The sequence below is a fragment of the Phaseolus vulgaris genome, chromosome 5 (assembly GCF_000499845.2).
Source record: "Phaseolus vulgaris cultivar G19833 chromosome 5, P. vulgaris v2.0, whole genome shotgun sequence".
Taxonomy (NCBI): Eukaryota; Viridiplantae; Streptophyta; class Magnoliopsida; order Fabales; family Fabaceae; genus Phaseolus; species Phaseolus vulgaris.
The window spans coordinates 2,187,295-2,200,080 of record NC_023755.2 but is presented as its reverse complement, the minus strand read 5'-3'; the positions used below and the strand labels follow the sequence as shown (position 1 = coordinate 2,200,080).

General features: G+C 31.9%; 1 protein-coding gene across 4 annotated transcripts; it reads right to left on the bottom strand.

Annotated features, from left to right (window-relative positions):
* Positions 1-1,057: 1,057 nt before the first annotated feature.
* LOC137834771 (sister chromatid cohesion 1 protein 1-like) lies at positions 1,058-8,300 on the bottom strand. 4 transcript variants are annotated; one of them, XM_068642957.1, is made up of 12 exons: positions 8,078-8,300; positions 7,754-7,982; positions 7,633-7,676; positions 7,497-7,551; positions 7,184-7,410; positions 2,664-2,754; positions 2,480-2,579; positions 2,287-2,405; positions 2,058-2,101; positions 1,872-1,899; positions 1,386-1,539; positions 1,058-1,310 (listed from the first exon to the last, which is right to left on the bottom strand). In XM_068642957.1, the coding sequence occupies exons 9-12, from the start codon at positions 2,083-2,085 to the stop codon at positions 1,212-1,214; spliced, it is 309 nt and encodes a 102-aa protein (XP_068499058.1). In that variant the 5' UTR covers positions 2,086-2,101; positions 2,287-2,405; positions 2,480-2,579; positions 2,664-2,754; positions 7,184-7,410; positions 7,497-7,551; positions 7,633-7,676; positions 7,754-7,982; positions 8,078-8,300; the 3' UTR covers positions 1,058-1,211. The 4 variants fall into 4 exon arrangements, with proteins under 4 accessions (XP_068499058.1, XP_068499057.1, XP_068499055.1 ...); XM_068642956.1 differs by having other exon boundaries at positions 2,062-2,101; XM_068642954.1 differs by having other exon boundaries at positions 2,062-2,101; positions 2,537-2,579.
* Positions 8,301-12,786: the final 4,486 nt, after the last annotated feature.

The following is a 12,786-nucleotide window of genomic DNA, read 5'->3' as shown; positions in this document are numbered from 1 at the left end:
GAAATTTTAAAAACTAATAAGGGCGATTTAGTCCTTTCATAAGAGTGTGGAGGTGCAGGAAGAAATATGTGGGGGTGCAGGAAGAAACTGCCTTAGTTTTGTGGACTGTTTTTTTTTGGAACTAAGGCCCACACAATTAATTACATTTGTTGATATAAATTTTTTCTGTAATTAGTTTTTAACTTGATGAATAACACAATGAGGTAACCTTTTCAAGAGTTAAGAGTTCTCAAAATATTTTTATCAACATAAAAGAAATTTATAGTAATTCTGTACTAATTTGAAATTTGTATTTTTTAATACTATTTTATTTTTATTATATTATATTATCAACTATATTATTTATATAATCAATTCCATATTATAAACTTAATTTTATAATATATAATTATTATACGTTATAAACTTAATATACAATTGATTATGCAAATAAGTTAAGATTGTTCAAAATCTCATATGCAAATGTCTACCCATGATAATATCTTATATACTAGTGTATAACTTTAAATTTAAAATATTCTTTATTTTGGGTTTGTGTTTGATTCTATTAACACCTTAGTATAGAACCAAATACCAACCAAATGAAGGCAATTACTTCCTGCACCATATTACTACACCGATTCCAGCGGAAAAAACGAAACTGTCCTTAAATTTTTTTTCCAAAATATGTGTTCCGGATATTTTTTTCTGGAACGAAATTTTATATTACGGATTTTTTTCTAGAATGGATTTTTTATTTTTGTTTCCGGATTTTCATTTCTGAAACACAATTATTTCTTTTTCGGATTTTTTTTTCCAGAATGTATTATTTTTCAATTCCAAATTCTTTTGTCCAAAATAGAATTTTAATTTTTGTTTCTGGATTTTTATTTCCGAAACTCAATAATTACTTCCGAATTTATTTTTCCAGAATATATTATTATTAATTCCAGATTTTTATTTCCGGAATTAAGGGCATTTTTGGAAATTAAAAAAATATGTTGGGTGCAGGTTAAAAATGATTGGGCGCAGGGAGCATTTGCCCCAAATGAAATGCAGTGTTTGCTTCTATTAACACTTTAGTATAGAACCAAATGAAATGCATTTGTATTAAGTGAATATAGCAAACAAAATTCACTAAAAATTAGTGAAAATTAGTGAAGTTGATTGTGATTGTGCACATGAGTTAAGATTCAAAGACCCTCCTATCTGTATACACAAGGACCTGCATATCAACTTTGATCATTTGAAGGCGTTGCAGCCAACTTCAAACTCACATCACCATAAGGTTCTTCTTGTTTTACATCAACAACTTTATTAGTCCCTAAAACCTCTAATTCAACTTCCACATCAGTCACAAGAATAAAAGGGTATTCTAATCATTAAAAACATACATTCAAACTCACCAATACTTCAAAAAACATTCGAGCAGCAATAGCACGTGTTTTCCCCTCCAATATCTGGTTCAAGCTGAGATCAGGGAGATCTTGATCTCCAGCAGAATCCTCCAAAATTGGGTTGATTGGATGAAGAAGTGTTTTCAAATAGTCAGTTGCATTCCTGAAATTGCAAACAGGCCCAAAGAAAAAGAAGAAAGTCAGGTAAGGGTTCATTTGGATAGAGTACTGAACAAATTCACAATGGGCAAGTCCCTAAATTATATACATAAAAATAAACAACTAAATTTTGGAAAAAGACAACCTAATAACATATCACAATGGCATGCTTAAGCAAAAAATTTCACAGTAATGATTCTTTAAAAGACTATCCTACAAACCAATTTTATTAGTGCATTACTATTAACTTAAATTTCATTAACTTCAATTGTTGGTTGCAAACAGTTAAAATAGTTGTACTTGACATCAAGGGATGAGGGATATGGACACACTTACTTGGTCCTTTCGCTTGTACCTTGTGAACCTGCATAAATAACCATTGTTAACCTTAAATCTGACATAATAGAAATTGATCATCTAGTATCACTGAGTATCATATAATACAGGCAATGCCAATAATAAATAAGTAATAAAAGGGTATTTGACAAAAAAATCAAATTCGATATGACATTTAAATAGAACCTACTGGCTGGTATGTTGTTGTCCACATTCAGAAACCAAAACTCCTACAAAAACAAGTTTGACAAGCTATTAGATCCAATGCTTCAATTAAACCCTATTAAGAGGGTTACTAGAAGCAATTTTCCTGGTCCACAACAAGGATGGAATCCACTGATGGTGAAAACAGACTAGGCAGGGAGAATAGGAAAGTACAAATAAAAAATTGTTGCAAATAGACACGATCAGCTACCTCAGGAGCATGATGTATCTCAGGAGCATGATCTACCTCATGATCTACCTCCGGAGCATGAACTACCTTGGGGATAACAAAATGACCCTTGCATATGTCTGAAAGAACTTTGTCAACCCCTGAACACAGCCACAAGTTTTCAGATACAAATTAAAACAACAAACAACAAAAGAAAATACAAATATCAGCCTACCCTCTAACAAGGGCTGACAAAAAAAGGTTTTCTCTCAGTCCCAAAATAGAGGAAGACCTTTTTTTTTCTAAATATCCTCCCAGGTGGGTTCGTGAGTTCCCTACACATCAATATACAAACACACATCAAATATAAATAAATATAAATAACAAATATAAAAAACAGGAACTTATAGCTGGTTTACCTAGTCGATAACATGGTCTTGTTATCAAACAATGGTTTTCTTTTTCTTTTTTTGGATGAATCAGGTAGCACAAAAGCAGGAGAATTATTATCTGAAACAGCGCAAGGTAAACAAAAGTAAATTTCCTTTGTCTAAAATCTATATGATGTTGAAATAAGCTAAATAAAAGAGTTAGGTTGTTAACTCTAACTATCCAAAACTTAAAGCTAGATATAATGTTTTTAATTCATTTTGTTTTTAACAACTATAAATAACATTGCTTGTATTGTATCAGTATAGTTTTCTAAATAAAGAGATTTCAGTTTCAATTCCAATTATCAATTAATTCCCAACAGATTGGTATCTGAGTCAGGGAGGGGACTTGTGTGGTTTCCTGGAAGTGAGGGTAAGACTGCTGCTGGAACTTTGAGCAGAGGAGGATCTGCTGTTTTGCAAGCCAAGAATTGGAGGTTGACTGCTGTAGGTGATAGCTGTCATGGCTGCATTTGGTATGGTTCCAGGGAGTCTTCCGGTGTTTGATGGGAAGGATTATGATGATTGGATGGTGAAGATGGAAGCCATTCCTGGTTTTCAAGAATTAGAAGAAGCTGTCAAGATTGGGTTTCAAGATTCAACCAAGCTTGAAATAGAGGAGTAGAAGAAAAAGTCTGAGAAGCAATCAAAAGAAAATAAAAAGATTGATTGCAAGGCACAGATGATTGGAAATACTAATACTGTTAGGGTTAAGAAGGTGAGGCTTCAATCACTCAGAAGACAATTTGAATTGTGGTCCATGACTGATCAAGAATCAGTGTGTGATTACTTTGGTAAAATCCAAGCAATTGCAAATTCCATGCGAAGCTGTGACGAGCAGTTGCCTGATTCAAAGGTGGTTGAGAAGATTCTTAGAACTTTGACTCCTGCTTTTGATCACATTGTAGTGGCAATTGAAGAATCCAAGGATCTTAATGAAATGACCGTAGAAGAACTCCAAAATTCTCTTGAAGCACATGAGCAACGGTTACTTTCAAGAAAAGGTAAAGAAAAGGTAGTAGAGCAAGTTTTCCAGGCTCAAACTGCTGGCAGAGTCAAAATAGTGTGCAGAAGCAGAAATTGGTTGCTGGTAGAGGGAGTCAAGAACATGGATCCAAGAAATTCCAGGATAAAAGAAAACTGCAGTGTTATTGTGGAAAGTATGGTCATTTTGCAGCTGAATGTTGGGGAGCTGATAACAGTAACAACACTGGAAAATTTTTCAAGAAAGATGAGGCACATCTAGCTCAAGAAGATGAAGATTCTGATTTAGATCAAGTGTTATTAATGGCCACTACAAATCAGGATGAAGATGCTTCAAGTTGGTACTTAGACACAGGCTATTCCAATCATATGACTGGCAACAGGGAGTGGATTATTCATTTTGATTCTAATGTCAAAAACAGTGTGAGATTTGCAGATAATAGTATGATCTCTGCTGAAGGAATTGGCAAGGTCAGATTCACTTGTAAAGATGGAAGAGTTGGCTGTATGAATGATGTCCTATACGTGCTATCAATGAAGAATAATCTTCTCAGCTTAGGCCAACTACTGGAAAAGGGATTCAAGACGTCAATGGAGCAGAATTCTATCAAGATCTATGATCAGAAATCAAGGTTAGTTCTTAAGGCACCTTTGTCTAAAAATAGGACTTTTAAGACTAACCTTAATACATCAACTGCACAATGCTTGTCTTCAATTGGGAATAAGGAGGAAACAAATCTGGTGTGGCACTACAGATTTGGCCATTTGAATTTCAAGAGTTTGAACAAACAGAGCGTAAACAAATGGTCACAGGGTTGCCACCAATCAACCTATCTCATAAGACTTGTGAAGGTTGCCTATTTGGGAAGCAATCAAGAAGGAATTTCAAGAAATCAGTACTGCAAAGAGCAAAGAAGCCTTTGGAGGTTGTATATTCAAATGTATGTGGCCTTCTTGATAGCAATTCACTTGGAGGTAATAGGTATTTTCTCACTTTTGTGGATGAATTTACCAGAAAAATATGGATTTACCTATTAAAGGAGAAAGGTGAGGTGTTTGGAAGATTTGTAAAATTCTATGCAAAGGTTGAAAGGCAATCAGGCTATGCCTTAACCATTTTCAGAACTGATGGAGGTGGAGAATTCAATTCCAAAGAGCTGGAAGAATTTTGTGTTGCAAAAGGAATTGAACATGAAGTTACAGCTCCTTACACTCCACAACATAATGGAATTGCAAAGAGAAGAAATAGAACTTCGCTTGATATGGCAAGGTGCATGCTCAAAGGCAAGGGGCTGCCTCATAGCTTTTGGGGAGAGGCTGTCACCACTGCAGCCTATATTCTCAATAGGTGTCCTACAAAAAAATTGGAGGCAGCTGTACCAGAAACAGTTTGATCTAGACTTAAACCAACGGTTAGTCATTTGAAAATATTTGGTTCCTTATGCTATAGGCATATTCCAGATGAGAAGATGAAGAAGTTGGAAGATAAGAGTGAAGCTCTTATCTTAATTGGATATCATCCAACAGGTGCTTACAGGTTGTTCAATCCAGTAAACCAGCAAATTCTCATCAGCAGAGATGTTGTTGTAGATGAGAATGCATCCTGGAGTAAATCTGTAAAACATATTCATTGTGTTTTAGAAGACAGTGGACAACAACAAGATGAAGAACATGAAAATATAGTGGAGCCAGAATCTAGAAGATCACAAAGGCAAAGATTTCCTTCTTCTAGATTAAGAGGTCATGAAGTTTACAGTGATAATTTGATCACTGATGAAGGAGAGTTGGTTCACTTAGCATTTGTGGCAGACATTGAGCCAATCACTTGGAAGGAGGCAATAGTTGATAGAAAGTGGAAGAGTGCAATGATTGAAGAGCTGAAATCACTGGAGAGAAATGAAACCTAGGAATTAGTGGCTTTGCCAAAGGGTTTGATTTGTGGCTTTGCCAAAAAGACCAATTGATGTCAAATGGGTTTTCAAGATAAAACTCAAGTCTGAAGGCAGCATAGCCAAGCATAAAGCAAAATTAGTTGCTAAGGGTTTTCTGCAGAAACATGGAATAGACTACACTGAAGTCTATGCACCAGTGGCCAGATTGGAAACCATTAGATTGGTGATTGCTGTGGCCAGTTCTAGAAACTGGAAAATCTATCAAATGGATGTTAAATTTGCATTCTTGAATGGAATTTTAGAAGAAGAGGTTTATGTGACTCAGCCACCAGGTTTTGAAGCAAAGGATGCCAGCCACAAAGTGTTCAAACTTAAGAAAGCACTTTATGGACTCAAACAAACTCCTAGAGTGTGGAATAAACTGATAGATTCGTTTTTGCTCAAGCTAGGCTTCACAAAGTGTTCAGTAGAATATGGGGTGTACTTAAAAGAGTCACAAAGTCAAAGCTTAATCTATGTATGTCTATATGTGGATGATTTGTTAATCACAGGAAGTTCAATGACAGAGATTGAGCAATTCAAAAATAGATTGAAGGCTGTTTTTTAAATGACAAATTTGGGAATGATTAACTATTTTCTGGGAATGGAATTTGTATACACAGATCAAGGTATTATCATGCATCAAAGGAAGTACATTAATGAAGTGCTCAACAGATTCAATATGGATCAATGCAATGGAGCTAGGGTGCCTGCTGCTGGAAATTTGAAACTGACAGAAGCCTTGGAGGAGATTGGAGATTGCAGTAGATAGTACTTTCTTTAAACAGATTGTTGGAAGTTTTAGGTTCATCTGTAATCCAAGAGCCCCTCATATGGCAGCAGCAAAGCACATATTGAGGTATCTTAAGGAGACAGCAGGGTATGGCTTACTGTTTCCAGTAAGCTTGAATGAAGTTGAAGACTGTTTGGAGGCTTGGAGTGATTCAAATTGGTGTGGTGATAAAGTGGGAAGGAAGAGCACTTATGGATATTTTTTCAAATATCTGAAAGCACCAATTTCTTGGTGTTCTAAGAAGCTTCAAAGGAAGAGCTCTCTCATCTTGTGAGGCAGAGTATATAGCTGCAGCAGAGGCAGCTTGTCCATGTGTTTAGGAGTCTGTGCTTGATGATTTGAAGGTAGATCATGTGAAGCCTGTGCAACTTTGGACAACCAATCAGCCATCAACCTTGCAAAGAATCCAATCTCACATGGGAGGAGTAAACATAGAGACCAAGTTCCATTTATTAAGAGAATAAGTTGGAAAAGGAAAGCTAGAAGTGAAGCATTGCAACACCAAGGAGCAAGTGGCTGGTATTTTCACCAAACCACTTAGACTAGACAGATTGAAGAACTAAGAGTGTAGTTAGGAGTTAGAAGTGTTGCAAAATTTAGCTTAAGGAAGAGTGTTGAAATAAGCTCAATAAAAGGTATTATCAGAATGTTTTTAATTCATTCTGTTTTTAACAGCTATGAATAGCCTTGCTTGTATTGTATCTGTACAGTTTTCTAAATAAAAAGATTTCAGTTTCAATTCCAATTATCAATTAATTTCTAACATATGCAACACGAGACATAGATAAGCATGCACTAACCTACAAAAACCTGCCCATCTGAGATGGCGCCGCCCTGAAATGTAGATGGAGTTGGCAAATTAGATTGAGGCATCAATTCATCAGGAATCATAAAGCTGTCTGGCTCAGCCTCTGGCATGGCGTCGTCAATATTATGATCATCAATGGCCTCCATTGCTAGTGGAGGACTCAGGTCCAACCCCCGAGGAACCTCTATGGGCTCGACTTCATTCTGTGGGAGAACCATGCTGTAGGAACAAAACAGTCAAAACAAGTAACATTTGTTCATATTCTCAAATAGTTGAAAAAAAAATTAATAATAACACAAGCTTACTCCTCATTATCAAAAACTACAGTAAAGTAATTATCCGTTGTCACCGGAATTGGATCTGCACATTGAATATTATTATTTATTAATGTGACTACATTCATGGCCTTAAGGGACTAATTCAATCAACCAATCAAATAACCTGGTAGTGTGATGTCTTCCGGTCTAGCATTTATATCCTCATTCCTGTAATAAAAAGTGAAAAAACCACAATGTAATAAAAACTCATAAATAAACAAACAAAAAAGTGAAAAAACCATTACCATGTGCAATCCTCAATGTTCTGTGCATCGAGCTCGAAGCTCTCCGGCAGAGTCACCGATTGAAACTGACTCACCTCCAGCTAAGGAATCTTCTTGTGGATATTCCTCAACACTATCTTGCACTCTTCGTGGACATACTCAACTTTCTTCGAGTAAATCCGAACCACTCCGAGGAGTAGGTAGCCAGACATTCTCGGCGCCGCGGGAGCACAATAGTGCATGATGTCCCCTGAAAGAAGAAAAAAAGAGCAAGAAGAACTGTTAAAAAGCCAGAAAAAGAGTAATGTGTTGATATAGCCAATAAGCAAAAACCTAATCACTTACGAACTGCGCGAGGAATGTCTGTGCTAGAACAGTCCGCTTTCTTCAGGCGGTGCTGAAGGTGGCCGGCGGTCCACACGGTGGCCAATAGGCCATTTCGCGTGAACAGGAACGGAGAATAGAACATTTTGGATTTAGGGATTGAGGAGGGAGGGAGTGATTTGTGAGCTCAGAGAGTTGCAGAAATGGTTCAATCCAACTTCGTTTGCAACTTCGTTATAAAACTAAGTTATAGAAGTTGTATTAAGTTCAATCCAACTTTTGTTTCATTTTAAAATGATTATTTTTTATCGTATTAATTCTTTAATAAATGTATTGTATATAAATCTATTATTAACAACTGTGAATCCAATTTTCTTCAACATTCACAATAATTTTTAGAGGAAAAACTAAGTGCTGATCTCAAAATGTAACAGAAAATTTGGTTTGGGTATTAGAAAAGCAAGTATTCTTGCATTCCATTATTCTTTAAAAAGACCATTTTACCTCTATTAAAAATTACTTTTAAATTATTTTTGAAATATTTCCATAACATACTTTCCGTAACACATTTTCTAAATTTTGGATTTATTATTTTGGAAATTAAAAAATGTGTTCTAAAAATAATATCCCATAATGGTTTTTTTTCTTCTGAATTTTCTATTCCAGAAACACATTGCAGAATCCCTGCAAAATCATCAAGGATAATTATGGTATTTCAAAGAAGGTAGGGGTACAGGAAGAAACACCTATACAATTATTTTCTCTACCCAATTATGTGAAATGACAAAAGTGTTTATAGAACAATTTTCTGAATGGAAATTACTTTTTCAGAAGATTTTTTTGCATTCTGAAATTTCTTTTACATAATAGGATTTGATTTTTGAATTCAAAATTTTATTTTTGGAACACATTAATTTATTTATATATATTTTTTCAAAATGCCTTTATTTTAATTCTGGGGTTTCATTTTTTTAAATGAAAGACATTATTGGAAATTTAAAAGTGTATAAGGTGCACGTTCAAAAAATTGGGTGTAGAAAGAATTTCTCTTTTGGAAATTGAAAGTGACGGAAAATATAGGATATAAAAAAGGCAGTTTCTTCCTGCACCCCTACATTTTTCTTCCTACACCCCCAATGTTATGCAAAGACCAAATTGTTCCAATTACATTTTAAAAACCCTAAAATGCACTTGAATTGTATTTATTTTTTTGCATTATGGATTATGGAATTCGGAAAAATTTCGGATTGACACTTCCAGTAAAATTTCGGATCCACCAATCTGTAATTCAAAATATGCATTTCACATTCAAAAATCCATCATTCAAAACAAGCATTCTGGATCCACCAATCCGTAACAGAAATATGCATTCCGGATTCAAAAATCCGTAATTAAAAAAAAAGCATTCCAGATTCACGAATCCGTAACAGAATTAGGCTTCCAGATTCAACAATCCAGAAATCAGTAATTTATGCAAAAATTACTTCCAGAACACCCCCTCATCCGGAAAAAAAAATATTCAGTTCTGGATTGATAAATCCGTAGCACACTCCCAAATTCCTATTTCTGGTAACCACAGTGTCCTTTTTCAAATAAAAAATTAAGGCCAGTTTTGGGATTTAGAAAATTATGGGGGTGCAGGAAAAAAAATATAGGGGTGCAGGAAGAAGAAGCCTATAAAAAAATACTAAATATATTTGAGATCTAAAGGTAATAAAATCTTTTAGAAGAATTGAAATCAAATACATCTAATGTAGCAGCCTGAAATCCTTGGCTCTGCTTTTAATATATATATATATATATATATATATATATATATATATATATATTACCATTCATCTCAAATCAATTAGTTTATTTTATTACAAATCAATCCATTTACAAAAATAATTATCCATTATTTAATTTAATGTTAGTTAGTGTTGTAAATTTGCAAAATAATTTAATATAAATAAATAATTTGAAAATGTAAATTAAAATTAAAATCCTTATAAACTCTTATTGAATAAATAAACTATTTTTATTTAATAAAGAGTAAAACTGTCTAATTAAAGATAAAAAAAAAATACTAAATACTATATATTATTTATATAATGATAGTTTCAGTACGTTAATTTAGTTTCTCATCACTAAGAAGTCGAGACTAATGATAGTTTATAAAATTTTTCTTCTCTTAATTAATTGAGGCGTCTTTTAAAAACAAAATCGTGACGATAACGATGTTATCTACGGTATACATAAATATTAGAATAGAAATAACCTGATGTTATCCACTTTATACATAAGTATTAGAATAAAATATATTACTAAATTATACCAGCTTTATAAAAATTATTTTTAATAATAATAATAGTAATAATAATAATTTTTTTTAAAGTTTATTTATCCAAATAATAGCTATAGATGGTACATGTACTCATATGACGTGTTCTGATCATTCTATTTGAAGAAAAAATCACTTTCCTTCTCATATCCTAAAGAAAGAAAGATTTTCCATAATATTACTAAAATTATGTAACTTTGTTTTTTTTTTAAAATTATGCTTCTACTTTTTAATTTTCGTATAAAAATAAAACAATTTAACTAGTTCTTGAAGAAATAAAGCTGTCATATTTCAAAATAGAAAGACTGAAAATAATGAAAAACTTTATTTTATCAAGATTGAAATTAAATTTTGAAATCTTTATGCAATTAAATATCGATTAAATAGTCTAATTATACAATTACAAATTTCTCCCCAGCGTCAAATTTTAGAAATGACTACATATGTTACATTATTTTAAAATATACCCAATTAGTCAAAATAAATTATAAAATAAAATCATATTAACTTACGTTAACTTACAAATATATATTATAATTATAAAATTAGCTTGAAAATGACGAATAAATTATTTTCACTAAATAAATTTAAAAAATAATTATTTAAATGATCAATTTTCATGTAATTATACACTTTAGTTAAATAATTTTTCATGTTATGTTTACTACGCCGCAAGAGCGCATCTGAAGAAAAAATATATAAATCTAACTAAAGATTTATAAACATGAGATTGAAAATAATTTCATATTAATTGTTTATTAGTTCATCTAGTGTATATTTTAACATAGAATTTAAAATTTCCTTAAAAGAATTCTTTACTCATAAGGTATAAAAATATTTATTAATAATAATATTTTTTCATTTAATTTTTTTATTAAAAATAATCAACGTTTTAAAATCAATATGTTTGATGAATTTAATTCTAAGAATATCTTTTTTAGATCTTTCTTTAGAATTCAAAACTCTTCTCATAATTCAAAAACACTAAAAATAAAACATTAATATATTAAAAAATTCTTAATAAGTTAATATATACAAAATAATTTTAATCAAAATCAATTATAAATTCATACTTAGTCACACCATCATTCATCAAATTATAAAAACATTACTTCACCATAACAATTATTATTTTTTAAGAGGGTCTTTAGATCTTTCAGAAATGATTATTTTCTTCTTTCACTCAACCTTCTCCAGAAAATTGGTGGATATATATATATATATATATATATTACCAATTCAAACAACTTCATCAAAACATAATATTTTAAAGTATAAACATAAATCAAATTTCTTATATAAGTTAGAATTAACCCAAAATTATCACTACAAGTTAATTTGTTAAGGTGAAATGCGCTTGTACATAAATAAAATTATAAGATGTAATATTATAAAAAGTGAAACTCAAATTGAATTTAAGATATAACACCTCATAAATATTATTTCACATGTCTATTTGTATAAAATAAATATAGATTATCATGCTACAAACTTTTAGGTACAACTCCTAAACCTACACTTAGTCACTACAAAAAAAATAACGAGAGTTATATATGGCATTACCAACGGTTTGAACTTCCGTTAAATGCATTATCCACGATTTGATTTTCCATTGAAAAGATCCGGCGTTGCTAAGTGATTACTAGTACATACCAAACACTTTCTAACGATTTTGAAATTCCTGTATTCTCACCAATTTTGAAACCCTCGCTATTTCTGGCAATTTTAAAAACCCTACTATTCCCGACGGTTTGAAAACCCCATTAATTTTAGGAAGTATATGAAAAAATAGGTGACAAATAATAAAACTTTTGAACCAAAATAGTCCAACAATTTTCTCAAACCCTATGTTCTTCTTCTACCACCTAACACTAATATACTTCAACTTTTTTTTATTTACTTTCCGAAATTGGTAATACGGTATAACTTTTTCATAATAAAAATATAGACACTAAATTATTGATGTAGAAAATGTGTAGTATAGTATGTGATTAACACAATTTTGTATTAATATCAAATAATTATATTGATATAAGAAATACATATTCCTTCCTATTTCATTCATCTTACTTATTAAGATCTATTTAGTGATTAGTATTAGAATAATAAACACAGGTTTAGGTTTGATTCTTATTATAAAAAAGAAAATTCATTATACCGATAACTTTTATCAAACAAAATTTATGAAAATAAACAATGCTATTATCTATAAAAATTTAGATAATGTTTTCTAATTAACTATTTCTGCAAGCTCACAAAGGAGCAAGCAAAATCATAGTACCAGATCAGACACAAGCAGCAATGCCAACGGAAAAGGTCACAAACATAAAACATAATAATAGATGGCCTTGTTAAACCATGGTATTAAACTATTAAAATTGTATAATTTAAATCAGTAGACTAAACA